Source organism: Leptonychotes weddellii, chromosome 13 (genome assembly GCF_054177405.1).
Source record: "Leptonychotes weddellii isolate Sample4059 chromosome 13, ASM5417740v2, whole genome shotgun sequence".
Lineage (NCBI taxonomy): Eukaryota > Metazoa > Chordata > Mammalia > Carnivora > Phocidae > Leptonychotes > Leptonychotes weddellii.
Window position 1 is genome coordinate 77,691,146 of NC_138381.1, and position 27,296 is coordinate 77,718,441.

Consider the following 27,296-nt stretch of genomic DNA (forward strand, 5'->3'; position numbering starts at 1 on the left):
ACCCTGGTATTCTCAGATAAGACAAGCAAAGTTTGACTTCCAGAGACTAGCATTCCACGAGTAGTGGTAAGTTTTGCCAACACAGTAACACTGATGGGCTGGAAACTGAAGGGGGAGCGTGTGGGCGCTGCGGTGCATGAGCTGCCAGGGAGGCCTGTCTGCAGAAGCAGAGGAAATGCCAGGTGCTAAGGCCTGAAGCTGGGGGGGGGGGGAGGGGCGCTCTGTGTTGAAGGTACAGAAAGCAAGCTCTGTGCCCGGAGTTTGGTGAATGAGGGTATGAGGGCTTGAATTCTATCATCAAAGATTCCAGAAGGCCTGATGTGAAATGACACGATCAGATGCAGGTGTCACATGGTTCGCTCCGGCTGCCATGTGGAGAACACACCATAGGCCGGCAGGTGGACGCTGGGAGACCAGCCAGGAAGTCACCACCATGGCCAGGCAGAAGCTGCTGGAGGTCTGCTGGGCAGGGGCTGGGAATCTGAGATCCTGGGTGTGGAGCTGGGGAGCATGAGGGGGCTCTGGACATATTCTGGGGTAGGGCCCACAAAACTTGCAGATGGCTTGAATGTGGGGAGAGTAGGGGATACCTTCTGGTTTGGGGGTACACTGGGATTAGTGGCCAGTCTGTGGAGAAAGTGAGTAATTTTGGAATGTTAAACAGGTACCTCTGTTGTTTTATTTACATATTTGCATTAATGGACTTTACGCATTTATACTATAATATCAGAACAAACTGATTTAGGACAAACACCTGGGTGAGGGAGATGGCATCAAGCCCTACAGGCCCGGCGGACAGCTGGGCGAGCATCCACCCAGGCCGGTTTCCATACATGCCTGGGGGGGGCGGGCGGTGTCCCCCAGACCATGCCCACTCAGAGATCTGCTAGACTTGCACACCGTTGTTCTGACAGCTGAGATTTATTACAGCGACATGCGTGGCAAGGGAGCACCGCCCCCGCTGGGGAGGGGATGCAGAGGAAGGGCCCGGAGGCACCGTCCTGCTCGCCGCCGCTTCGTTCTCCAGCCCTGCTGCTCCGCGAGGGACTAATGTCGTCCCCAGAGCGGCACGTGAGGTGAAACCATTCTCCGCCACATAATAAATAGTTATAAAAAAGCCCCCCGGGGTCCGACTGCCCAGGGCAGCAGCAAGCTGTGTCCAGATGTCTCGTATCCAAGATGAGCGAGGCTTCCAGAGGCCTGACCCACCTCCTGGGAGCGGTGCACAGACCAGGATGACCAGGCTAGAGAGCGGCCACTGCCAGCCCCCGTGGCTCCCCAGACCAGCCCCCGCCTTGCAGCTAGGCCTCAGGTCAGCGGTCAGAGGTGGGGGGCCAGGCTTTCTCGACGTCGGCGTGCGTGGCCTGCGGAAGCCACTGGCGGTACTCAGCCAGCAGGTCTACGGGGGGCAGGACGGATGACAGTCAGAGTGGCTCTGGACCCGGCTGCCCGCTACAGGGCAGATCCGCCCACCGACCCTCGAATGCCTCGGTGGGTCCCACCCTGTCCACTCGCAGCCCCTTGGCCACACTCACATTTGGGGTTTTTCTTCCAAGCAGCTAGCAAGGCCTCTCGGCAGTTGGCTCGCTCAGCAACAAGGGCTCTCAGGAGACTCTCCGTCCTGGGCTGCAGCCTGTGGGTGGGGACGCAGGCTGTAGGGCATCACTGTGTCCAGAAGCTGTGCGAAGGGGCGGGTACCACTGCCAGGGCAGCCTTACCGAGGATGGCCAACGGTCTGCCTCTGTCATGCTGGGCGTGTTGGCCAAAGAGAAGGATCTAGACTCCATCACCCCTCCAACCTCATCTCCTCTCCCACTTGAATCTTTGCCGCCTCTGATCCGCCACCCTGGCCTTCTTCATGGTCCTTGAGTACTCCCACCCAGGCTGCTACTGTACATGCTGCTCATCCCACCTAGAACCTTCCTCCATGTTTCTGCTTACAGCCTTACCCCCTCCCCATCTGCTTGGTCAGACTCCCCTGACCAAACCTACTCCACCAGATGTCCTGCTCTGTCCCTTTGTAGCCCAGGCCCCACATGCCATCTGTCCTAGTTACATTCTCTCTGGTGTTAGCTTCCACAGGGACGGGGCTGTGCTCGCGTCCTAGCACGAGGACATGCCTGGCACAGAGCAGGTGCTCCAGACTGCCTGCTGGGTGAATGACTTGATCGGCGGGGGGCACCTGGCCCCGTGCCCCCACCCCGAGTCCCAGGGAATGCTGGTGCACGTGCACGCCTGCCTGCCTGCTCTTGTCAAGCCCCCTGCACCATCTAGGATGCTGCCTTAGGAAGGATGAGGTGTCTTCTTGGAGCTGGGCCATGGGTAGAAAGAAAGCAAAAGGGAGGGGCAGGGATAAGGAGGAGGAGAAGGTTACTGGGATGGGGGGGAGGGGGTCTGTGCTCAGCTGGCAGGCAGCCCCCAGGGCTTCTGGTACAGGATGCCTCCTGCTGAAACCTGGAACTCAAAATGGGGCTGACCAGGATCTCCCCAAAACCTCAGAATGTGACCTTATTTGGAAAGAGGATCTTTGCAGATGCAATTACTTAGAGGCTCATACTGGATTGGGGTGAGCCCTACATCCGGTGACTGGTGTCCTTATAAGAAGAGAAAACCAAGAGACAGGGAGACACAGCCTCCTGAACACAGAGGCAGACATTGGAAGGACGTGGTCACAAGCCAAGGAATGCCTGGATGCACCAGGAGCTGGAAGAGGCAGAAAGGATCCTCCCCTAGAGCATGCAGAGGAAGCACAGCCCTGCTGACACCCTGACTTCCAACTTCTGGCCTCCAGGGCTGTGAGAATAAATTCTCACACTAATACGGCCCCCTTCCCCACCATCCGCCACCCTTGCTCCGGGGGGGAAGCTTCTACCTGGCCCATGTCTTCAGCATTGTGCTAGGGCTGGACAGCAAACAGCCCCGGTAGGAGGCCAGCTTGTGGAAGACCTGAGGAGAGACCACAGGACGGGGTGAGGGGTCCTGGCTCACCTTCTGCGCACGGCAGCAGGCAAGGGGCCGGGGGAGCTGCTGGGCTGCCTACCTGCCCTTCCAGCAGAACCCAGGCGAAGTGCTTGTAACAGTCAATGCCCTCCGGAAAATCCACCTGCACTGCAGGGAGTGGCCAGCCGACACGATCTGGAGGGCAAGAGCCCATAAGCGAGGGTCTGGGCTGGGTCCCCACAGGCCCCTAGTCCTGTCCCTGGGCCCCGGGTCCCACCCAGCAAAGAGGCAGAAGGCCTGAGGTGACACGGCCTGTGACCTGCATTTCCAGGGCCCATGGCGTGCGACCATGTGTCTGCTGGCGCCCAAGGCTGGCAGGAAGTCACCCTGACTCACAGAACATGCTGGCCCGGTGACAGATTACCCGCCCCTTCTCCGGGCAGTAGGCGGGGGGCGGCTCCTCCAAGGGCTTGTCGAACTGGCAGTAAGAAGGCAGCAGGACCGGGATCCACTGGACCTCCACGGCTGAAACGCCTGGGAACCAGGAAGAGAAGGGCCGGGGGTCGCCACGGACACCGCTGCACGGGAGGGGCGCCCAGGTTCTCCCCCCACAGGGTCCTGGTGACACAGCTCACGGAGCCGCAGTGGGTCAGGCGAGGGGCCGGCCACCAGCCTGGCTACCTTTCATGTACATCTTGGTGGTCTCTACAATTTCCTGGTAGACCACAAACTCAGGGAGCTCTTTGAAAAGGACGGAACTGGGGTGGATGAAGACGGGGTCATCAAGGAGAGGGGTCTGCCGAGAGAAGGAGAGTATGAGTCTAGGAGAGGTGCAAACACCAGTGAGATTAACCCACGCGAATTCCATTAGGCACTCAGCCTGAAGGCGGGAGAGCGTGTGGTCTGGACGCGGACACGCACGTGGGGCGGATCTGTACGCCGAGCAGCACTGAGCCCTGCGGCCGCCGTGCTGACCCAGGCGGCCAGGGATGACCCTGAACGACGTGGTGTCACGTGAGAGAAGCCACACACAAACCACTAACGTGAAACGTCCAGAACAGACAAATCCATAGAGACAGAAAGCAGATTCACGGGGTGGGGAGATGAGCAGGAAACGGGGAGCCACTGCTAACGGGCACTGTCGTCTTTTGGGGGAGGAAGAAGATGCTCTGAAGCTGACTGTGGTTGTGGCCGCACAGCTCTGTGGAGACGGAAAACCACTGAACCGCACACCTTAAAATGGGGAATTGTAGCGTATATGATTTCCCTCTCAAATAAGCAAAAACAAAATTGGGGGCAAAGCTAAGACCCAAAGGAAGATGTGACCCCACCTCACACCCCACCCTGATCCTTGGTGGGGACTCTCCCAGAGGCTGCAGGGACTCATGTGTGAGGAGGAGGGGGCCCCCAGCAGCCCCTCGCCAGGAGGGCTGAGTGCCCAGGCTGGCAGGACGCCAGACAGATGGGGAGGGCGGGGTGGCAGGGAGCCTGGCGCAGCGCCCGGGGCCAACCTTGTAGGCATTCTTCCACTTGTCGTCCAGCAGGTCCTCACTCTGTACCCTACGGGCCAGGTGGTCGCCCAGGCCGGCCACCACGATCTGCCGCAGGTAGGTCACCTGGCTCTCAGATGGAGGCTGCATCTTGGGGTCCATGAAGAGCCCGGCCTCGGGGCACACGGTATTGACTGCGGGGAGAGCCAGGTGTGAGGACAGCGGAGCCCGGGGCTACCTCTGCCCTGACCTTCTGGAAGGCCTCACACCACTCAACGTGGAGCTCCAGACGTGGTTGCCTGCTCACTTTGGCTCCTCTCTACCGAGGCTGCCAGGGGAGGCGAAGCCCTCAGCAGGGCACAGCTAGCTGCCTGCCCCAAATCCACGTCCTTCTCTCCCTTAGGAAAAAACCCCAATTCCTTGGCGGGCAGCAGAGGGAGCTGCTAAGGGAGAACCTGTTGGGCCCGCATGGGACTTCCCCCTTGACCTGAGTGCAAGAGCATGTGTGCCCAGAAGGGACCCGATGAGCGGGTCATCCCCGAGTGTGCACAGCAAGGCAAGACCATCGCCTCTGGAGCTCCTGCAGGCACTGCTGAGCCAGGCCTGAGATCAGGTGGGGCCTCACCCTTCTGCAGGGGGGAGGAGGGGGAGGAGGGTCTGAAGCTGTGGGGACACCTTGGAAGGGGAGAAAGGAGATGGGGGCTTTGAGCCCTGCAGCTCAGAGGGGGACACAGCAGGGAGAAGAACAAGAGGCTCAGGACCTGGAAGGAAGATTGTTTCTAAGATTCGCTATATAAACGTCCTCTGTATTTTCTACAAAATCTTTGGCAAAACATATGTTGTTCAACGTAAAGAAAAAAAAAAGGAAAGAAAGAGAAAGGAAGCAGGCCCAAGGACAGAACGCAGAAGACCAGCAGATTCCAATGTCCGCCGGAGGCCCTGCCTCCCACACCTAGCTTCCCTTAGGTCTGGTCCCCACCGGCTCAGAAAGTGGGGGACCGCACTGTCATCTGCTCCCTGACTCCCAAAAGGGAGTCCACTTGGTGCAAGGGGGGAAGCCCAGGATGAGACTATGGGGGGCCCAGGGGCTCCTGGGAAGATGTGGCGAGCAGCAGGTCCAGGCCTGTCCTGGGGACAGAGGGTGACGAAGAGGGATGTTACTAAGGAAAAGAGCAAACTGAGGAACAGCCTCAGGGGAGAGAGTGTGCACCTTACCCCTCCCTGTGGAGGTGTCCAAGAAGGGGTCAGGACTGATTTTGGGGTTATACTAAGTCTCAGTAAGTAGGTGAATTTGTAAATGTGGAATCTGTGGATAATGGGGATCAGTGGTATGTGGTTAATGCTGCTCAAAACAACTTTAATCATTAAAATAGTCAAGTTCTCTGGTGGGTGCTGTCCGAGATGGGGGGACCTGGGGAGTCCCCAGAGGCTGACGCGGTGGACGGTTACCTGCAGCGGTCAGCTGGCCCCGCAGGCGCCGGGTCTCTAACAGGGCCTTGTACCGAAGCCCGTTGGCCTCGCAGAACTGGGGTGAGCAGCCAGAGTACTCGCAGGCTCCCACAGCACCTGCGGAGGAGGGGTGCACTCGCTTGTTGCCCCGCCCTAGCCCTGCCTGACCTCCGCCACCCCCCCACGCCGCAGGGGGCACGCACCCAGCAGCACCATGATGTCTCCGAGTTTCAGAGAGGCGCCTTGCCCCGCCCAGATCCTCTTCATCTGGGCCACCCGGGCCCGCTTGTCCTTCAGCTTGGCGAGCTCCTCGTCGCTGGCCGCAGGTCTGCAAACACACACACACATACCACCCGGGCTGCCGGCCTGGCCGCCCTCGGGGCAGAGAAAATGCCTGGGGGAGCCACCGACTAAGACGGTTAAGGTCCTGGGCTCAAAAGGCACTACCTGCAGCCCAGGAGATTACAAATGTGCGTGTCTCCTAAGCCGACCATTCCACGTCTAGAGACTGATAACGAAGAAAGACTCCAGCAACCGCAGAATCATCACATGTGGCTGCACCGCTTTTGTGACAACAAAAAACCCTGAATGCCGCCATTACGTCCACCGAGGGCAGCCTGGGTAAGTGAATCACGGTTCCCCAACCCGTAAAGAAGGGCTGACACCGGGACTAAGGTATGCGTCAGGCACGGTTCGGAGTCCTTAGTTTGTGTTAACTACTTTAACCCTGACAACAGCTCCATTGTTATTAACGTCTCACCCCCATTTTCCAGATGGGAAAGATGAGGCGCAGAGAGGTGAAGTTGCCACCCTGAAGCCACAGAGCCCGGAGTGGCAGAGGGAGATCTGAGCCCAGGTGGTGTGGGCCAGAGCCTGGGCTCCTAGCCATTACACGCTCGGCGGGCTCCAGAAATGAAGACAGAGCTCTGCAGGGATCACGTCGCTGCTGGGCTCGGGGAGGACGGGCACTAGCATGAGGCCACCGGACGTGCCAGTTATCCCCCCGGAGGCCGGGCTCCCGGTCATCGCTCAGCGCGGCAGCCCCCGCCAGCCTGAGCGGGGCCCCCAGTGCTCACCTGTCCAGCTCCTCGAACAGCTCGCGGACCGTCACGGCGGCCACAATGGTGACGGCGTAAGGCAGGCAGCCGTGCTGCTGGCTCAGTGCCAGCATCTTGGCGTAGCGCGGCGCCACGGGGAACGTGGCCATGGTCCTGCCCAGTGCGGTGATGGGGCAGCTCAGCCGGGACCTCTGCAGCTGCTTCACGCTGGACGACAGGGGTGTGTGGTGGGGGGGTGTCGCAGCTAAGCGGCCCTGGTGTTCAGGGCAGCTCAGGAGGGAGAGGGCCGAGAACGGGCTGGGAGCCGGGCTCTCGGCACCCCCTACCCCACCCCCCACCTACCTCTCTGTTTTCTGGGGTGCCTCCAGGGCACCCAGCGCGACCAACAGCTCCTCGGCGGCAATGAGGGCCTCCACGGAGGGAGGGGTTGGAAAGGGGAAGTTGATGACCTGGGCAGGGGGAGACGTGGCAGGGACAGCGTGAACGCAGAGAAGCAGCGACCACAAGGGGCAGCATGGCAGGCCTAGCAGGAGGACAGTGCTCCTGCACCTGTCCTGAGACCACTCACAGCCCCAGGCACTCTCCACGTCTGTGAGCCTGGGGAAGCCCAAATGTCCCCTTCCTTCCTTTATTCACACGATCTGCGTACTCAAAAGCACGTACTGAGCGCCTAACGTGTGGCACGGCTGTTCTTGGCCACAGAGACCAAGAAAGCACACGACAAGGGCTCTGCCTCAGCCGGAAGGGAGTGAGCACGGAGACAGACAGGCGCACGTGCCCGCACAAGAACATGGTGAGGGGCAGAGGGACCGGGCTCAGGGACAGTGGCACCTGAGAAACTCATCTAGTAAATCCGCATACAGCCGTGTTCACAGCCGCTCTGTCCCTAACGGCCGGGGGTGCAGACAACCCAGATGCCCATCGACAGATGAACGGCTACACAGAAGGTGGCCCGGCTTGGGCCCACGATGGAGCATGACTCAGTCGGAAAGGACTGAAGTACTGACACATGCCACAACGGGGGTGACCCCTGAAAACATTTACAGGAATGATTCCGTTTATATGAAATGTCCAAAACAGACGGAGCCATAGAAACTTTGGGGTTGGGGAGGAAGGAACGGGAATGACTAATAATGGGCCCAGGGTCTCGTCTCGCTCTGCCTGCACCACCCCCCGGGAGCAGCAGAGAGGCGGGGGACCCCTGGATGGGGCAACGTGAGGATGCTGCTTCGTCAGGCAGAGGACTGTGTCAACAGAACATTCTGTGCGCCCCAGGACGACGACAGCCCTCTGTGCCGTGGGCAGGCCCTCTGCGTGCTGGAGGGGTGTGGCCCTGGGGAAGTAGGGGGTCTCGGGGGGTGGGAGACCCCGGAGGCATGTGCTGACGCGGTGTCCCGCACGAGAGCACCAGGCGGCTGGGCAGGCACTGCTGGGCTCAGCCCCGGGGTTCCCTGCCTGTGCCGGGGTGGGGGGGCATGTAGACACAGTACATACACTGGGAGCTCAGTGGGGTGCGGGCAGGGCTGGGGCCGCCGCTGACCTTTTCAATGTTGAGTGCTTTCATCTGAAGGATCAGGTCTTCAACAGGCCTCCGGGTGATTTCAGGAGGAGGAAACCGCTCAAAGTCACCGAAAACCGCAGATGAATAGAGCCTGGGCCGGGACAGGCACCAACAATAACAGAATTATTGTAGAAATAAATAAAAGGGGAACTCAGCAAGCCACCCAGCAGTGGGTCTCCACTCGGCCACTGAGGAGGCCCGCAGGTACGCTGCCCCTACCGCGTGTTCCTCTCCCGCGGCTGGGGCTCAGCAGCAGGTGCACCCCAAGGGCAGGGAGGATGTTTCAGCCGCCACGTGGGGGATGGAGAGCAGCGCCTCGCGTGCAGTCCCTGGCAAACAGCAACCACCGTCGGTTCTCACTAGGTTTTTGTGCACGATTTCTCAATTTCCTTTCTTCATCATTTAAAACAATTTCAACAGGGGCGCCTGGGTGGCTCAGTCGTTAAGTGTTTGCCTTCGGCTCAGGTCATGACCCCAGGGTCCTGGGATCGAGCCCCGCATTGGGCTCCCTGCTCCGCGGGAAGCCTGCTTCTCCCTCTCCCACTCCCCCTGCTTGTGTTCCCTCTCTCACCGTGTCTCTCTCTGTCAAATAAATAAAATCTTTAAAATAAATAAATAAATAAATAAATAAAACAGTATCAACAAAACCAGCAATAAAGCTATCGAAAATTAGCAACAGGACAAAGACGGGGAGAAAACACTTGTCAATGGCACCTCTGATGTGGATCTAATGTCCAGATTAGGAAGAGAACCCACTCAGCTCAACAATAAAAGACAAATAACCCTGTTAAAAAATAAGAGATCTGAAAAAGCATTTCTCCAAAAAACATAAACGAATGGCCAATAAGCACAGGAAAAGACGTGCAGGGTCACCAGCCATCAGGGACACGCAGACCAGGACCGCAGCACATCACCACGGCACACTTCCGGTTTAAAAAAACATGGAAAAATAACAGGTGTCAGTGAGAACATGGGGCAACCAGGGAAAACCTTTGTGCGCTGGTGGGAGTGCCACATGGTGTAGCCGCTGCAGGACCCAGCGTGGCAGAGTGGCCACGGGACCCAGCAACCCCTCCCCAGGGACGGACCCGGGGAGATGGAGACACATGCCCAAGAGTGGGGACGGGAGGGGGGTGCGGGCCTCTTTCGGAGTGATGAGAACATTGGGTACGGGCTGGGTGATGCTGCACACCCCGAGAACACTACACCCCCCAGAACGGCGACATTTCTGTCTGGTAGGTTAACTTCACCGCCATGAAGCTGTCGCAAAATAAAACAAAAAGAAAGCCACTAAAAGTAAGTGTCTACTTCGGAGTCAGATTAAAGAAAGAACACAAGTGTCCGAGTGCCAACGAGGCCCCGCAGAGACCCCAAGGACTGTCTCCAGTGGAACGGCACTCGCTGTGGACTGGGGAGGGGACCCCCCTTCCTTGTCCCTGGTGGTGGCTGCTGCACGGTGACTCCCCGCCCCCCTCCCCCATCACTGGAGAGGCCCAGGGAAGCCCACCTGTAGCAGTGGCCCGGCTCTGTCCGGCCCGCTCGGCCCGCCCGCTGATCGGCTGAGGCCTGGGACACCCAGGAGACACGGAAGGAGGACACGCCGGTGACACGGTCGTAGTGCCGCTTCTTGACCTTCCCACAGTCCACCACGTACTTGATGCCCGGGATGGTGAGGGACGTCTCGGCCACGTTGGTGGCCACAACACACAGCCGCGTCCCCTCTGGGGGAGGCTGGAAGACCTAGGATTGTGGGGGAGGGGAAGCAGCCAAAAACCACCAGAATCAGGAAAGAATTTGTGCGACACATGCGGGTGGGGGTCAGAGGGGGAGCCAGGAAATTTCTCTTGATCACAGAGAAGTCAGGCCAGGCTGGATGGGACCCCAGAGGTGGCGAGGGTGACAAGCCCTCTCCTTGCCTCGGGCCCCAGCGCTCCTCAGCATAAATGCAGGGAAGCATTCCTGTTCTCCAAAGAGATCCCAACACCCTTTTAAAACGGGGTGCTGATCTGATGACAAGGACAACCCAGGGCCTGCCCTGCCCTTCTCTCGATGCCCTGAGGAGGTGCCCCCAAGAGGCAGGATGGTGCCCCCAGCCAAGCATCCACCCAGCATCCTCCCGAGGCCCCACGTTGTTACCTGAGCTTGCTTCTCTGGGGCCAGCAAAGAGTAGAGTGGGAGCACGTGGAGGGGGAGCGAGGCGTCCGGCTGCTCACCTGCAGGGAAAGCACAGGCCTGCTGCCACTCCCAAACGCCCACGGCAGGTGCCCTCCTCAGGCTGCCCAGTGCCCCCCCGACCTGTTCTGCCTGCTGCCAGGGGCCTCTACCTTCCAGACCAGCACAGTGGGTGAGCACAGTCTGGGTCACAGTCTGAGAGGCTCCATGATCCTGATCCAGGTGGGGAATGCCCGCCTTCTCGGAAGTCTGGCCATGAGTCTGGCAGGCATTCCCACCTGGGCATTCCCCACCTCATGCCCTCCGGAGACCCCATGCAGCCCTGGACCCATCTCCGAACAGGGGTCCCAGAACTGGGCAGCCCTCCCAGCCAGCCCTGAGGCCTGCGTTTACCCAGCAAAGCTGAGCACCCCCATTACAATCAACACTACAAATATCTGAGGGTCTACTTTGCCAGGCAGTTGAAGGAGCTCAGCAAACAGTAGGCACAAAGCGGCAGCAAGCCCAGATCTCCTGAGGCTCGAGACAAAGACGTCTGGGCCTAACAACGGGGCCTGGTATACAGCAGGCGCTCAACAGACACGGGCCGAGTGAATGACCAAAGGAGCGTGAGCAGGGGCTCCGCCCAGGCCACACCTCCGACTGATTCGTCATCCCCCAAATCCAGGTCAAGGTCGGAGCCCAGGGCCTCCTCCTCCTCCTCCTCGTCCATCTCTGCCTCCCTGTCCTCGTCGCCTTCGCCTGCTGGCAACACCGAGTAATTGTCCAAACTGATCTGGGGCAATGTCTACGGCAAACAAGACGTCAGAACCACAGACTGCAGGAGACGCAGATCACAGTCAGGAAAGACAAGCGCGTTCCAGCACAAGGCCCCATCCCCCCACCCATGAGCCATGAGGCCTCGGGCAGCTCTGGCAACCGTCCTTGCCCTAACACTCGGGATAACCATAGGACTCATCGCACACGGCCGCAGGCCTGCCGTGAGGACCGAGGCAACATTCGGAAGGCACTTAGAGTGCCACCTGGCGGGTCCTAAACGCAGCAGGGGGGTTAGTGACCTCCAAATGAGAAAGCTGTTACCCATGGATCCATGACAACGTGGGGACACCAGGGGAAAGCACCCCCCCTCCCCAGTTCTACAGCCAACACCAGGGACCCCATGTCCTTGTTCTGTTTGCCCTCCCAGAGATCCTCACAGGCCTTGCTCAGGGCCAGCCTTCCAGAAGCTTCCTCCTGGCCCACAGCACAGGGAACCTTAAACATTTCAAATCACAGCCCACCCTGCGGGCTCTGGAGCCACACCATCCAACAGAACTCCCTTCCATGGTAGGAATATTTCAGACCCCGTGTGCCCAATACGGTCACCAGCAGCCCCAGGTGGCTACTGAGCCCCTGAAACATGTCTGATGTGACTGTGGAACTGAATTTTAATCTTATTTCATTTTAGTTAAATGTGCCTCTACACAGCCTCATGGGGCTGTGAGCCACCGTAGAAACAAGGCCGCTTCAGAGCCCCGAGCTGCCCCTACCACACGAGCCCCTACGTACCGCCGCCTGGGCCTTCTTTGCCCTTGTCCTTGACTTCTTAAACCTCCGCATTTCCTCTACTGAATCTTCTTGATCTTCTTTTTCTGCAAGAGGAACAGATTGAGGAAGACACCTTGAGGCCAGACCCAGGCTACGAGGACTCTGTTCTTCGCCGTCCAGAGTAAGGTCGCTGCACTGCTGGCCATTTCTTTCTTTCTCTTAAAGATTTTAATTATTTATTTGGGAGAGTGAAACAGCGAGAGCGACAGAGCACGTGTGCACGCATGTGCTCGCACAAGCAGAGGGAGCTGCAGGGGCAGAGGGAGAAGCAGACCCGCTGCTGAGCAGGGAGCCCGATGCGGGGCTCGATCCCAGAACTCCGGGATCACGACCCGAGCTGTAGGCAGACGCTTCCCCGACTGAGCCACCCAGGCGCCCACCGTTGGCCATTCCTCGGGGAACGGTCGGGCAGGCAAAGGCGCCGGCTCTCACACAGGGAGGCTGACCACCCGCCGGCTCTCGGGGCCAAGCGCTGCCGGTTACCTGGCGGCCTGCGTCTGGGGCGTGGGAAGGCTCTCCTCAGCCTGCAGCACAGTGCGTGCACCTCTGCCCGCCCCGTCAGGAACACCAGGATGCCGCCTGTGGAAAGAGCGAGACTCCTCTGCTATGCGTGCATTCCCGGAGCAGGCTGCCGAGAGCTGGGCGTGAGGAAGAGCCGGTCACAGCAGCCCTGAGAGACGCAGATGAGCAGCGGACAGCGGCCTCCCACACGGGGGACGTGTGACAGGGAGCTGGACAGAGCTCCTGCACGACCTGGCTGCTCGACTCCTCGGTGTGAGCCCAGGAAACCCAGAGAGAGGGACGCAGCCCAAAACTGCACGTGGATGCTCATGGCAGCTCTGTTCACGACAGCCAGGAAGGGGAAGCCACCCAAGTGTCCGCGAACTGGTGAACGGCTAGACAGGATGTGGCCCATCCACACAGCAGAACGTGGTCCCACCACACGCAGGAGTGACGCGCGGACACCCACCACGACATGGATGAACCTCAGGGACGAGATGCTCCGTGAAAGAAGCCAGGCACGGAAGCCCACATATCGCCTAAGTCCGTCCGTATAAAACGTCCAGGATGGGTGAAGGCGGAGACGCAGCAAGTCGAATGGTGGGGGCCGGGGGAGGGGGAGGAGAGTTTGCGTTTAGTGCGGATGGAGCTTCTGCCGGTGGTGACGAAAACGCTCTGCAGAGGGACGGCAGGGATGGCTGCACCGCACACGCACACCTCAGGGGCGCTGCGGGTCTGCTTCCAGACCACCCCAATACGGCCAATATGTCTGCTTTCCCGGGGCCTATGAAAGTTACGTGGACGCCACGCTGTAACCCAGTAAGTATGTAATAGCATCACTTCTAAAAACCAACTCCTACCCCTTAACTAAAAATACCTTCTTACTAAAAACTGCTAACCGTCACCTGAGCTTTTGGCGAGCCGTAATCCCGGACCACAGATCGCTGTAACAAACGTGATAATGAAAAAGTCTGAAATACTGCGAGAATTACCAGGATGTTTGACACAGGAAGTGAGCTAGCGCTGTTGGAAAAACAGGACGGACACACTTGCTTGATTATTCAGGGTTGCCCACAAACCTTCAGTTTGTGAAAAAAATGCAGTGTCTGTGGAGGCCGATAAAGCCAAGCACAGCAAACGGAGCCTGCCTGTGTTGTGAACGCCCGAAATGCCACCGGATTGCACACTTACAAACAGTTAGGATGTAAAGCTTATATTATGGACGGTCCACCACCAGGGGAAGGGTGCCCCACGGGAAAAGAGCAGTGACCGGGAGGCCCGGAACCCCGAGCCTGCACGCCGGGGGTTCGAGGGCAGGTCCGGCCTTTCTGGTCCCCAAGGCCTCACCTGCTGGCAGCATGCGGTGGATCTTGCAGACCTTCCGGAAGCACTCGCCGCTGTAGTCTTCTAGCGGGGTCCGCTTGTTGAAGTGCACCGTCACCGGGAACTGCCTGGACTCCACCTGGGACACCCCCCAAGGAGGCACCGGGGCCGCGCGCTGAGCCTCCGCCGCGGCCTGGTACCTCCCCCTTCCCTGGCCTGTCCAACCTCAGAGCTTCTAGCTCAGCACGAGCAGTTCCCTAACGCCTCCCAGCACTCACTCCCCAGAGTGGGGCCTCCACCGGCAGAGAGGGGCCCCCCCCAAGTGCTCAGCCTCCTCCAACCAGGCATCCGACTGTCAACGCCGACAGGCCCCGCTTGCCCCCGCCAGCCCGAGGCTCTGGCCCGGGCACTACCTTGATGACCGGGGGCGGCTGGGGGAAGAGCCGCTGGTTCTGGGTGAAGTCCTCCACCCGCAGCGTGGCCGACATGATGAGCAGCTTCAGCGGCACGTGCCTCTGGGGGATGACAGACTCGGTGACGGAGGGAAGGGCAGCAGCTCACAAGGCTAGATTTCTATAGGGTGGAGTCCCACAGGGGCTGTTGATATGGACAGCCACAGTCCTGGCGCTGGGCTCAGGGAGCCCATGCTCCCGACAAGGTGCAGGAGCCCCGCCCTTGGCCTTCGGGGGGTTCCCTGGCTCCCCCCTTCCCCCCGCCCCCTTGCCCTACCTTCGCCCGGAGAGACACTATGCGGGACAGGAGGCCGATGAGGATGTCCGTGTACACGCTCCTCTCGTGGGCTTCATCAATGAGCACCACCTTGTATCTCTGCAGCAGGAAGTCCTGGGGAGAGGCAGCGTGGTGAGGCCTGCCAGCCCGGGCCCGAGCCGCTCCAGGGTCACTCACACCCCACAGCTCCCCCTCAAGGAGCCCGTCACAGCTCGCATGGATCCTGGAGCACCTGGTCCGTGACCTCAGGCAAGCTACTTCGCCTCCCTGTGCCCGTTTCTCCATCTGTAAGATGGGGCAACAGGACCCACCTCACGGGGTCACAGCGAGGTTTCCATGACAATCACCATCTGTAAGGTGCACGGCCTGGGGCCCGGAACCCGGCAGAGAAATTGCCGGAGAAAGGGCAGCTACCATGCATTAGAGCCCAGCTACCAAATCCAGATTGCCCGTAGGGCAGGGAGGGCAGGCAGGAAACAGAAACGAGGAGGTGGCGGGCGGGACCGAGGGCAACCAGACAGCGTACGCCAGACGTAAAGCAGCCGTATTCGACCACACCGGAGCCACATTCATAGCCACCTTCCTGGGTGACCCCAGCTGGTGTCCTGGCAGAGGCAGGCGTCACCTCTGCCCTCCCCAGAGGTCCCTGCCCAGGTGGACGTCACACAGCCAGCAAGGAGCGGTACGCATGTGGCTGAGGCACAGAGTCTGTGAACCAAATCACAGTAACATGAGTTTACGTGTAAGGAGCACCTTCTAGGTGTTACGCTAAGGTGCGTCCACGCGTCATAAAATTTCTGCTTCGAAACAATTATATGAGAAAAGTACAGGCTTGCAGATCAAGAAGCTGAGGCTCAGAGAGGTTAAGTAACTTGCCCACGGTCACACAGTGGCGCCGCGCCGTGTGGGGCTTTGCCGGCGGGCGGCATGCCAACTGCTCACCTCGCACGGTGACACGCGGACTCCCCACCCCATGCTCATCGGCCTTGCTTTGTGAGACAAGATGAGCGACCAACCTTCTGGATTTCCTTGAGCAACACACCATCCGTCATGAACTTGATTCTGGTCTCTTCGGTCACGTTTCCTTCATATCGGATCTGGTAGGAGACGACCCTGCAGAGACAGGCTCCAGCTCAGGGCGGGCAAGGCCCCGGCCAGCTGCAGCTTTGTGGCCGCACCAAGGCAGACAGCAGAGGCCTGGCCCAGCAGCTCCCCCCAGCAAGGCACAGACGCTGCCTGGCCCCCGCTCTGTCACCAATGTGACGCGGCGGGGGCTGTCACAGCCCTCTGAAGGATACGCCAACCAGACACGGACCTCAGCTGGAGCGCAATTTGAACAACCAACTCTGAAAACCTTTTAGGAGAGCGTGGACATGAGGATGTTCCAGAGTTCCTCCAGTTTTAGCTAGGGTAAGGGTATTTACAAGTCTTTCAAGAGTCCTTATCTCAAAAAATAAAACACAGTCTTGGGGTGCCTGGGTGGCTCAGTCGTTAAGCGTCTGCCTTCGGCTCAGGTCGTGGTCCCAGGGTCCTGGGATCGAGCCCTGCATCGGGCTCCCTGCTCAGCGGGAAGCCTGCTTCTCCCTCTCCCACTCCCCCTGCTTGTGTTCCCTCTCTCGCTGTGTCTCTCTCTGTCAAATAAATAAATAAAATCTTTAAAAAAACATATTTAAAAACAGATTAGACTGTCCAGAGTATGGGAAGCCTTCTTGCACGAGGGTCTCCTTGTACTCAGATGAGGAAGCAACACTCCCACCCAGCACCCTCGGGACGGACAGGGCCCACGAGCAAGGCCAGAGGACCACCCTGAGCCCTCCTCCGGGAGGCAGAGCCCTCACCTCTGTGACAGATTCATCTCCTTGGCCACTCGCTGGGACATGGCCACGGCGGCCACTCGGCGGGGCTCCGTGATGCCGATGATGCTGTTGTCACTGGGGGAGGGAGAGCACAACACATCAGCAGTGTGCGGGCCCGCTCGTCCGTCCCAAAGTCACACGCAGGTCCATGTCAGGATTTGGGGTGTGGAGCGGCCCTCTCCAGGGGTGATGGGACGGGCACCAGACAAGCTGAACAGCAAAAGGGACCAGCCCGCCGGTCAGCACACAAACGCTTCGCTGGTCGCAGCCCAGCAGAAGCCAGGCAGCGGCTGCTAGAACTGGGCCTGGGGGGAGCAGGCCCTCAGCCAGCGGAGCACGTGCTTGTCCCGACACAGAACCTGCCAAGGGGACAGGGGCTGGATTCCAGGCCGTGCCGAAAACAGTTAATGCAGCAGGCCCACGGCTGCTCTCCTGAGAAAGGTCTGTGTACTGGGTTGGTGGTGGCTGGCGTGTGGGATCTGAATTTCGGGAGGACTCCCGGTCCTGTGCCTGGACTGTTTGTACAAACGATGTGGCTGATGCCGGACCATTTGCTTTCCTTGTGGGCATCTGGGACTTGGGGAGGTACCAGGCAGAGGGTGCCGAGGTGACCCCAACAAACACTCCGATGCTCCGTCTCTACTAGGCTTCCCTGGTGACAACTCCTCACACGTGTTGTCACAACTTGCTGCTTCCGTGTGACTCTCCCGGGAGAGGATTCTGGAAGGCTGTGCCTGGATCCCCCAGACTTCACCCCACGCGCCTCTCCCCTCTGCCAGCTGGGTTCTGTGCTCTTTTGCTCTAATAAATCACTCTCATGCATACAGCTACAGGCTGGGTCCCATGAGCCTTCCCAGCAAATCCATGAAGCTGGGTGGTCTTGGGGACCGATGACACACACGGGTCAAAAGTGCCAACAGGAGGTGACATTAGCGAATGCAGGGCCCCACATGCCAGGGACTGATGTAAGCGTTTCACACAAATTCCCTCATTCCGTCTACATGACCTGTGAAGTGGGTGCCATGGCTGTCCTCATCTCAGAGCTGAGGAAACGGAGGCCCAGAGAGGGTAAGCAGCTTGCCCAAGGCCACACAGCACACAAACGGCAGAGCCAGGACTAGATCCGTGGGGGCTCATGTTTGGAATAACTTCTGGGGATCGCACCTCCACTGTCCCGCGAGGGACCCGTGGAGGACCCTGCGGAGGACCCTGTGGCCAGCCCCCACCTGCTGTAGCCTGCTTCGTAGAGAAACTGTGGCACTTGCGTGGTCTTCCCGCTGCCGGTCTCCCCGCACACGATGACGATGGGGTGCTCGGCCACCGCCTCCATGATCACTTGTTCTTCAGCAAGAATGGGGAGCTTCAGCCGTTCTTCCTGGCGAAAGAGACGAAGTCAGTGCTCAGGGAAGGTGGGGGGGGGGAGTCCCCTGCAGAATGGCAGACGGCGTCAGCAGGACTACGAAGGGTGACGCAGTTTGTGGAAAGGTGCCTGTGGGCACACAGATGCCGTGAGCCTTCCTAGCAAGTCAATGACGCCCTGCCACAGGAGAACAGGTGAGCCCCTGACCGCTGAGGAGAGGGACAGAGGGCCATAGCCCGCAGGACACAGAGATGTGGGTGGGGGCCTTCAGTGTCCGAGCGGACGTTCTTGGGGGCGGCTTGGCCGGTGCAGAGGAGCCCCCCGACACAGCAGTCTCGGCTGTTGCGGGGAGCCAGGTGGGGTCATTTATATATGATCACTCCAGTAAATAACCTGGCGCTAATTTTATCCAAGTCAAGGATGTGCGACTTGGCAACTCCTCCCCTAGACACGTACTCCAGAGCAGTGACTTTAAGATTTATTTATTTGAGAGAGACAGCATGTGAGCGAGCACCTGCGTTAGGGAGGGGGAACAGAGGGAAAGGGACAAGCAGACTCCCTGCTGAGTGTGGAGCTTGATTCCATGACCTGAGCCGAAATCAAGAGTCAGGTGCTTAACCGACCGAGTCACCCAGGGACCCCAGAGCAGTGACTTTCAAACCCTTTTTCCTACATCCCACACACAGAACACATTTTGTGGTGACGCACTACATTCGTGTGCACAGACACGCACACGCATGTACAGCTGACCCTTCAACAACACAAAGTGGGTTTGAACTGCGCAAGTCTGCTTCCTTACGCACAGATATTTTCCCTATAAATAAAGTACAGGACTAGGGGCGCCTGGCTGGCTGTCAGGAGAGCATCCGATGCTTGATCTCAGGGTCATGAGTTCGAGCCCACGTTGGGCATACAGGTTACTTTAAAAAAAAAAAAAGTCCAGAACGATAGATGTGTTTTCTCTTCCTATGACTTCCTTAATAACATCTTTTCTCTAGCTTACTTTGTTGTAAAAATACGTTATACAATACATATAACGCACAAAACACTATTAATCAACTGTTTCATGTTTCTGATAAGGCTTCCGGTCAATGGGGCTATTTGCAGTTAAGTTTCTGGGGAAGTCAAAGTTGAATGTGGGTTTCTGACTGCGTGGGGAGTGCCCCTAACCCGTTCTGTTCAAGGTCAACTGTATCATATACTGAAAAAGTTTTAAGAATTACTGTTTACCTTCACTATGTGAAGCATGCTCACACGCTAATTAAAAAAAAAAATTCTACTCTATTTCTATTCTATTTGCTTCAAAAACAAAAAGTGCTGGTCATCTCATGACCAATGACAGCCGTGACCCTCAGTTTGCAAACACTGCCCAAGAGAAAATGTTGCACATGTAAGGAATACTTGCGAGAGAAGAATACTTGAACTGTGCTCTTTTCACACAGTGGAATACTACACAGCAGGGGGAAAAAATAAACCCCCCGAACAAATGAACTTCAGCTACATGCATCAACGTGGATAAATAAATCTCAGAAACAGAAAACTAACAAAAAAGCAAAACGCAGGGAAAAAAATGACATGTCCTTGATAAAACCAGGTAAACCTAAGTAATAAATAGCTCGGTAACATGTATGTGGAAAAAGCAGAGAGAGGGGACAATGCCGGGACGGGCAGCAGGGACACTTGATGGTGGAGCCCGGGTCCCTGAAGGATGGTGTGAAGCAGAATCCCACACCACCACCAGCCATCAGATGGCACTGGGCTCTGATTTCACCTAGAAGGAAATCTAGGGGCACCTGGGTGGCTCAGTCAGTTAAGCGTCTGACTCTTGGTTTCAGCTCCGGTCATGATCTCAGGGTCCTGGGATTGAGCCCCGCACATGGGGCTCTGCACTTGGTGGGGAGTCTGCTTGGGATTCTCCCTCTGCTCCTCCCCCCACTCGTGCTCTCTAAATAAAAATAAAATCTTTAAAAGATTCTCTCTCCCCCTCTCCCACCCCTGCTTGCAAACACTCTCTCAAAAAAAGTCAGTCAGCTTGCCCTAACTACACGTAAGCACATAAATTTACCTATAACTAACTGAAACCAATTTCAATAAATAGTATTTATTCTTACGTAGAACACTGCATGGATATCTTCGGTTCTTTTTTTTTTTTTTTTCCGTTAAAAAAAAAAAAAGGAGCTGGTCACATCCCACGGGTTTCCACAATACAATCTGTGGTCTGAAACAGCCCCTCTTGGACCCAGGAGGCCGCCTGCCTCAGGGACTCGGCTCCGCGGTTCTAAGTGTGGGACAGTCCCTCTCCTTGGCTCCTGCTGGGCTCTTAGTGCTTGCCCTAGATGGCTTCCCAGGCCCTCCTGTTATCCCCCTTCACGGCCCCCAATCCTTTCCGACGCGGCTCGTCCCTGTTCACAACAGTGAGGGGTCCATGTCCGCATCCTCTGGTGGGCTGACAGCCGGAGGCTACAGATGATCGCACTCCCGGGGCCTGGCCCACAGCACACACTCGGGCATGGAGGTGGAGGCCCCCTGCGCCCCCCGTTATGCAGATGAAGAAAGGGAGGCCCAGGAATGGGCTAGAAAGTGGTGGAACCAGCTGTCCACTTCAGGTCAACAGACTCCACAGCCGCTGGCTCTCGTCTGGCCGAGTGGCCCCCTGGGCCAGGACCCACGGTCAGAGGCCAAGGGTGATGGTGAGCAGGTGAGGACCGAAGCAGCTGGCACCCACCTCAACAGCCCTGGCCCTGTGCCGGGCCTGCAACAGGTGCACATACTCCTACGTCTCTCGTTTCCATGACAACCCTACCAGGTCGGTACAGCTGTTCCCATTCCAAGCGAGGCCGCTGGGGCACAGGAGGTGATGTGACCTGCTCGAATCAGGCATGCCCCCCCTTCCACACCCTCAGACCCCCACTGTGCTAGCCTGAGCTCCGATCACCAACACCAGAGCAGCAAACCTGCATTTCAGGGGTGCGGTTCACAGGAATGAAGACGGCAGGCTTCGCCGGGGGCCTGGCCAGGGTGGAGGCCACTGCTGGAGGTGCCGAGGTAGTCCCCGCCAGACAGGGTTGGCTACTGGGCCCTGGGCTCCCATTCCCTGCACCAGTCTCCACCAGCTCAGTGGCAGGGGCCTCATCGGGTTCAGACTCCACTGAGGACTCCGATTCCTCCTCTTCCTGGCGATAGCGCTTCCGGTGGGCCCCGCTGAGGCTGCTGATCTTCTCCTGTCCCTGGGCTTCGATCTTGTCAGACTTCCTGCTGGGACAGCCAAAAGTCAGGCACGAAAGTCCTACAATGGACCTGATGCAGCTCTGTGTTGCTATATACCCCACAGAAGTCAGGATCCAAAGGCCACACCCTTTCCCACCTCAGGGCCTTTGCACTTGCCATTCCTGCTCTCTGCACATACATTCTCCCTCACTTGACCCAAATGTCACCCAACAGGGAGACTCTCCCATTTCCCTCCACCCTCTTTCCCTGCTTTATTTTCTGCCTAGTGCCTGCCAGCACTAGATATAGACATAGTCATTTGATTATTGTCCATCTCCCCACCATTAGAATGTAAGCTTCTTAAGGGAAGCTTACTTATTATTTTACTCTTGTGCACCCCTCTACCCCCAGGACCTGGAGGAGAGCCTGGACCTAGTTTGCACCCACAGCAGCCATAAATGCACAATGCTTAAAGGAGAAGGCTAAGAGTAAGACAGCAGGGCGTGGGGCGGGTCTAGGGTGGGGGGGGGCACGTGGGCTCCATCTAAGGCTCAGCTGCCCTGCAGCAATGCCAGCTGGTGCGGCTCAAGACCAGGTGCGAACCCGGATTTTCATGTGACATCTACTTCTCGAATGTTGGTTGTTCTGGGTTGAACAGCGCCTCCCCAGAATTCATGTCCAGAAACTCAGAATATTACCCTTTTGGAAACAGGGTCTTTGCAGATGTAAGTAAGGTAAAATGAGGGCATCCTGGATCAGGGTGGGCCCTAAATCCAATGCCCGGTGTCCTCACAAGGAGAGAAAAGAGACACAGACCCAGACAGGAGAAGACCGAGGAAGACATGGAGATACGCCAGGAGACAAGCCAACTTCAGTGTCAGGTTGGCAAGGATGGAACGCCCAGGACTGCTGGAGACCACCAGGAGCCGGGAGAGAGGCAAGGAAGAAATTCTCCAGCTTCCAGAAAGGCCCAACCCTGACGGCTGGGGTTCTGGCCTTCAACACCACGAGAGGATACATTTCCCTTGTTTTAAGGCACCGGGTTTGCGGCGTTTTGTTGCGGGAGCCTGGATGAACACACTGGCGGAAGACCTGAATGCCTTCGTGACAGGATATAAACCCGACAAAGCCTGCTGATAGGCCAAACCTAATCCCTGACCGCCTGAAAGCAAATGCTGGCCTCCTCGCGTGTGCCAGAGCTGGAAACCTGTATCGCAGGACTCTGCATCGCAGGAACCCCCGACGTGGCTGGACCGAGAAACTCTGCAGCCCTGTGTGTCACCGGGGTTCTGGCAGTGTCCGGGCCTCCCCCCGCTGCCACTGCGCATGTCTGCTCCCCCCCGGGGCGCTGGCAGGAGGGCCTGGCGCACTCACTCTCTGCCGTGGTACATGCGGTCCCCAGTGCCCAGCTTGGACGTGGTGTAGAACAGTCTCAGCTCGGCTTCCGAAACCTGGACTTGGCTCAATTTCTGCAGCATCTCTGCTCGCTGGGGAAGGAAACGAGTGTGTCAGTCATCTGGCAGGACGACCCTCTCTTCGGAAAGGAAGCGAGACTCTACATCAGGTTTCAGCCTCGCTAACAACTAGTCTTTTTAACCCAAAGGTCACGTTACAAGTGCTGCGCGGCGGTCCTGCCTCCCCGTGAGCTGGGGGGGCTTTCTACCCCCAGACGGAGTCTGGCGCTGCATGAACCAGGCTGTCTCTGCATCACTGCGTGTCAGGAGGGATTATCCACCATCCAGATGCCCATCCGAGGGAGACCCAATAAAGGAGGGCCCATGTGTGTGATGCGGCGCTCCCCAGCTGTCTCACAGGGTAGGGGAGGCTCTGGTGTGCCGGTGAGGGGTCCCCACGCTGCCTTCAAGAGAGCAGCACGTGGGAGCAGGGACAGGTGGCCTCCTTCCCCTGGTGAGCGGGTCAGGAGTTTTATTACTCTTGAAATTATGTTTATGCACTTTTATACGTCTATGTATTCTGCAATCAATAAAAGGAAAAACCATGTACAGAACGGTGGGAAAAAATACAGCGCAGGATTTTAAAAGGACACCCTTGCGGCAAAGTGAGCCTCCCTGTGCCAAGGGCTCTAGGGCCTGAGTGTCGGGGCTGCGAACAGGGGACCCTGGGTGGTGGCCTCGACAGAAAGGCAAATGGGAATCCCATGAAGTCTCCAGATGGGGGTTCCTCGGTCTCTGTGCTGTAGGCACTGTGGGCCAGAGAACGTCCTGCTGTTCTGTGCGCTGTAGGCCGTGTGACAGCGTCTCACGCCTCCACCGGGTGTCTCCAGACGTGGCCAGCGGTCCTCTGGGGCAAAACTGTCCCGGCCGCGCACCACTGCCCCAGAGCCCGATACCATTTCCAGGAAATTTGGAAGGGCAAAGGAGAAAAATGTGTTTAAGTTTACCACAGAGATGAAGTTTTAAAAATGCAGACTATGGGAAACTCTAGAGACAACCAACCTAATTAACTTCAACAAATAAATGACTAGGGGGGAAAAACAAAAGAGGTGGGGTAGGGGAGCATTTATGAAACAACTGGAAATTCGACCATTTACTGGATATTTGATATTTTTTAAAAATTTAGGTGTACTAAATGGTCCTTATTTTAGAGATACAATTGTAAATATACATGGATAAAATATTATGCCTACGAGGTTGAATAGTGCCCCCCCCCGCAAGATATGCCATGTCCCAGAACGTGATCTTACTTGGAAAAAGGGTCTCTTCAGATGTAATTAAGTCAAAGATCTCAAGGTGAGATCCTGCATTATTCAGGTGGGTCCTAAATCCCAAGACAAGTGTCCTTATAAAACACACAGAGAGGGGACAGCCATGTGAAGACAGGGGCCAAGACTGGAGGGACGTGGCCAGAGGCCAAGAATGCCTGGGGCCACCCCAAGCTGGATGGTAGGAAGGTATATATTACTCAGGTCCTAGAGCCCTTGGCACAGGGAGGCTCACTTTGCCGCAAGGGTGTCCTTTTAAAATCCTGCGCTATATTTTTTCCCACCAGAGACAGCTGGGGAGCGCCACCACACAGGGAGCAGGGCCCTGCCCAACACCTTGATTTCAGACCCTTGGCCTCCAGAACTACAACAGAATACATCCCTGTTGTGAGCCACCCAGTTTGTGGTCCTCTCTTTCAGCAACTCCGGGACCCAAATACAGATTTATGCTACCCAGGCTTTGACCCAGGAGGTGGGAAAGTGGCCAGCTGTGGAGATGACCGGGGGACCGTGGGTTGACAGCTGCTGACCCTGGTGATAGGTACCAGTGAGCTCAGTGCATTAGGTTCTCCATTTCTGCAGATGCTGGAATTTCCCATTATAAAATGTATTCCTTAAAAAAGTATGGAGAAAGGTTGAAATTCTCCAGAATAAAGTCAAAAAATAAGTGACACAAGATGATTAGGACAAATAAAGAAGAAATGAGCATGCTGATGGGCTGACTCCCCAGTTAACGAACATCTGGCCTCAACAAACCTGGGTTCATCCACACTGACAGAGCTCCTGGAGGGTCTGAAAGCTCTGGAGCTGAGTCAGGTATGGGGGCTGCTAGCCACAGGAAGCCATTCGAATTAAAATTAAATCACATAAAAAATTCAATTCCTCAACCATGCTAGCCATATGTGCCTAGTGACTACTATATGGGATTGTGCAGACACAAAGCATGCCCCTCATTCCGGAAAGTTCGGCCAGTCATGCGGCAGAGATCAAGTTGGGGGACACATACCTCGTCCCTCCCCAGTGTGGGGAGCTGTGTGCAGACCCTGTCAGAACAGGCCTACCTGGCTCTTTTTCTCCTTCTGTTCTAAGATTTTCTGCAGCATTTTCCGCTCTTTCTTGGTCAGAGGCTTCTTCTCCTTCTTTGACGGAGGAGGGGCTTTAGGCTTCTTTTTCTTCTTTCCCGGCAAAACGAGTGCATTACTTGCATCTACTCCTTTCAGCGTGTCTTTATCTGAAAAGACACACTTGCCTGAACCCCCAGCCCAGGGACCAGAGTCCACATTAATGCCATGTTCTCTGGGGCGGCTCCGTGCTACCTCTCATGGGCACCCTGCCCCATGTGTGAGACCCCCTGAATGCCCACACAGGAATGGGGGTGCAGGCCCGTCACTGTTCTCTCAACTTGTCTGCCCAGCACCCGCCACGTGTCAGACTCCTCCATGAGCCAGGGCACCTGCATCCTAGTGGTCAGGGGAGAGGGAGCGGGGTGCCAGTAGGGAGGGTACATGCTGCAACAGCGCTCCCTCAGAACGTGGTCCTGCTTTCGGGGGACACCTGAGGTCAAAACTGTGCTCCCTGTGGACAGCGTCTGACTCCACTAGCCTCTGGCTTTGTCCGTCCTTGTGTCACAAAGTTAGGAGAGGCTGGCTGTCTCCTCCCACAAGCATCTAAGCTCAGCAGGGCAGAGATTAAAACGAAAAACAAAAACAAAAAAACGCCTGTTACGTCTCCTACAATAAACCCTGGCACACAGTGGGCGCTCCTACTAACGAGGGGGCGTCTGAGCAGAAGTGTTAAGCAGCCTGGAGCTGAGCAGAAATGTCTGGGCTAAAAAACATATTCAGGGGTCGCTGGCAATAAGATTATAATAGAAGCCAGAGAAATAGATGGGATTACTTTATTTTCTTGCGCACGATCCCCATGCTACTAAACTAGGGCTGGGGGCGCCTGGCTGGCTCGGTCGGAAGAGCGGGGATCTCTTGATCTCAGAGCTCGAGCCCCACGTTGGGCGTGGAGAGAACTTAAATAAAACTTAAAAAAAACTAGTGCCGGACTCCACAGGCGAGAAAGCCTCGGGATTGTCCCAAATTCACAGTTAAAACTAGACTGTCACTGTGTCCTACTCTTTGGATCATCTGAGGAGAGGAGGTTCCTCCTGGTCCCCCCGCCCCAGAGTCGCGGAGGCAGGGCGCAGGCCAGCCCGGGCCCAGGCTCCGGCCCGGAGGCCTTACCCTCTAGTTCCAGCCGCACGGGGGGCGGCTCCGGGGGGCCCTTCGAGGCGCCTGGGGTCGCCTGTAGGCGCCCCTTGACGTTGTAGCGCCGGCGCAGCTTCCCCATGACGCCCAGTACTGCCCGGGTTCCGGCGGGGCCGAGGCAGCCGCTCACCCCGAAGCCCAGCCCACGTGGTCTCTCAGACCCCAGGCTCAGGCCCCGAAACTTCCGGGATGCGTTCTCGCGAGAGCTGGGAATAACCGGGGCCTGGGGGCGGGCTTGGGGGCGGGGCCTGCGGAGGGCGGGGCGGGGCCAATTTAGAGGCGGGAGCGAAGCCTGAGGCCACAGGGGAGGCCTGAATTTAAGCCCTGAGTGGTTCGCACGTGGTGTGGCTGAGTCTCTAAATCTGGGTCATCTGCTAATACTAATTTAGTTACTTGGGAGTGGGACTGTTTTGTCACCTTTTGAAATATAACCCCGCCCCCATTGCAAACTTCTTCCCTCTTGTTTTTTGTTCATTTGCACTTTTTGATATTCCTATAAGAGACATAATTAGTTGTGTAGTAAAAAGGCACAAATGTTTCCATTACAGGGACAGAAGCACTAAAAGAAGAAAGCATCTATTAGGCCCGGGCTTTAAACTCTCATTACCATATCACATTGTCTGTAGCGCACTCGGAAACAATGTATTTTCTGGATCCTGTAATTATCTTGCATATGGAACAGTTCTATTGGCAGCATTTTTTTTCTGTTAAAAGCATTAATTTGTTAAGGGCAGACATTTAAAATATATTACCAAAAAGAAAAAGGTGAAGGCATTAGGATTTTAGAATTTTAGAACCTAGAACGAGACCTGGCTGCAGAGTTGATAAGTAGTTATTGAATATAGGAAGGAATAAAGAATGTGATTGCATTATCTTCCCTCCTGCCCCAAAAAACAAAAGCAAAAACAAATCTCCACACACACACACAGGTGGTGCATGAGAGGATTTAGGTAGTGAATGTATGAACATGTTTATAAAGATATATATTAAATGGATTTTGTGGGGGAAAACATAATTAGCATATCAAACCTCTGGTTCCGTAGGTTTTATAGCTTAGGATGATAGTGGTCTGCAGTTTTCCCCTTG

The 27,296-nt window shown here is 56.9% G+C and overlaps 1 protein-coding gene across 3 annotated transcripts; it reads right to left on the reverse strand.

Moving 5' to 3' along the window:
- Positions 1 to 902: 902 nt before the first annotated feature.
- On the reverse strand, positions 903 to 26,394 carry DHX37 (DEAH-box helicase 37). 3 transcript variants are annotated; one of them, XM_081802400.1, is made up of 27 exons: positions 26,187 to 26,394; positions 25,017 to 25,186; positions 22,608 to 22,720; positions 20,981 to 21,278; positions 17,893 to 18,041; positions 16,649 to 16,741; positions 15,827 to 15,923; positions 14,811 to 14,924; positions 14,495 to 14,596; positions 14,106 to 14,220; positions 12,741 to 12,836; positions 12,219 to 12,301; positions 11,307 to 11,457; positions 10,635 to 10,711; positions 10,006 to 10,238; positions 8,478 to 8,589; positions 7,280 to 7,386; positions 6,956 to 7,144; positions 6,083 to 6,207; positions 5,880 to 5,996; positions 4,452 to 4,624; positions 3,622 to 3,736; positions 3,337 to 3,474; positions 3,041 to 3,135; positions 2,873 to 2,946; positions 1,536 to 1,633; positions 903 to 1,399 (listed from the first exon to the last, which is right to left on the reverse strand). In XM_081802400.1, exons 1-27 carry the CDS (start codon positions 26,290 to 26,292, stop codon positions 1,314 to 1,316), a joined length of 3,426 nt encoding a protein of 1,141 aa, XP_081658526.1. In that variant the 5' UTR covers positions 26,293 to 26,394; the 3' UTR covers positions 903 to 1,313. The 3 variants fall into 3 exon arrangements, with proteins under 3 accessions (XP_081658526.1, XP_081658525.1, XP_081658527.1); XM_081802399.1 differs by having other exon boundaries at positions 20,981 to 21,281; XM_081802401.1 differs by lacking the exon at positions 903 to 1,399 and having other exon boundaries at positions 1,558 to 1,678; positions 20,981 to 21,281.
- Between the last annotated feature and the right edge of the window lie 902 nt (positions 26,395 to 27,296).

Excerpts from the sequence above, each read along its gene's own strand:
- DHX37 (XM_081802399.1), bottom strand. The coding sequence starts at position 26,292 with ATGGGGAAGCTGCGCCGGCGCTACAACGTCAAGGGGCGCCTACAGGCG. Across the intron at positions 22,721-25,016 it reads AGAAGGAGAAAAAGAGCCAG|CGAGCAGAGATGCTGCAGAA; the intron begins GTAGGCCTGTTC and ends TTCCTTCCCCAG. Across the intron at positions 7,387-8,477 it reads AAGCACTCAACATTGAAAAG|GTCATCAACTTCCCCTTTCC; the intron begins GTCAGCGGCGGC and ends CCCCCTGCCCAG.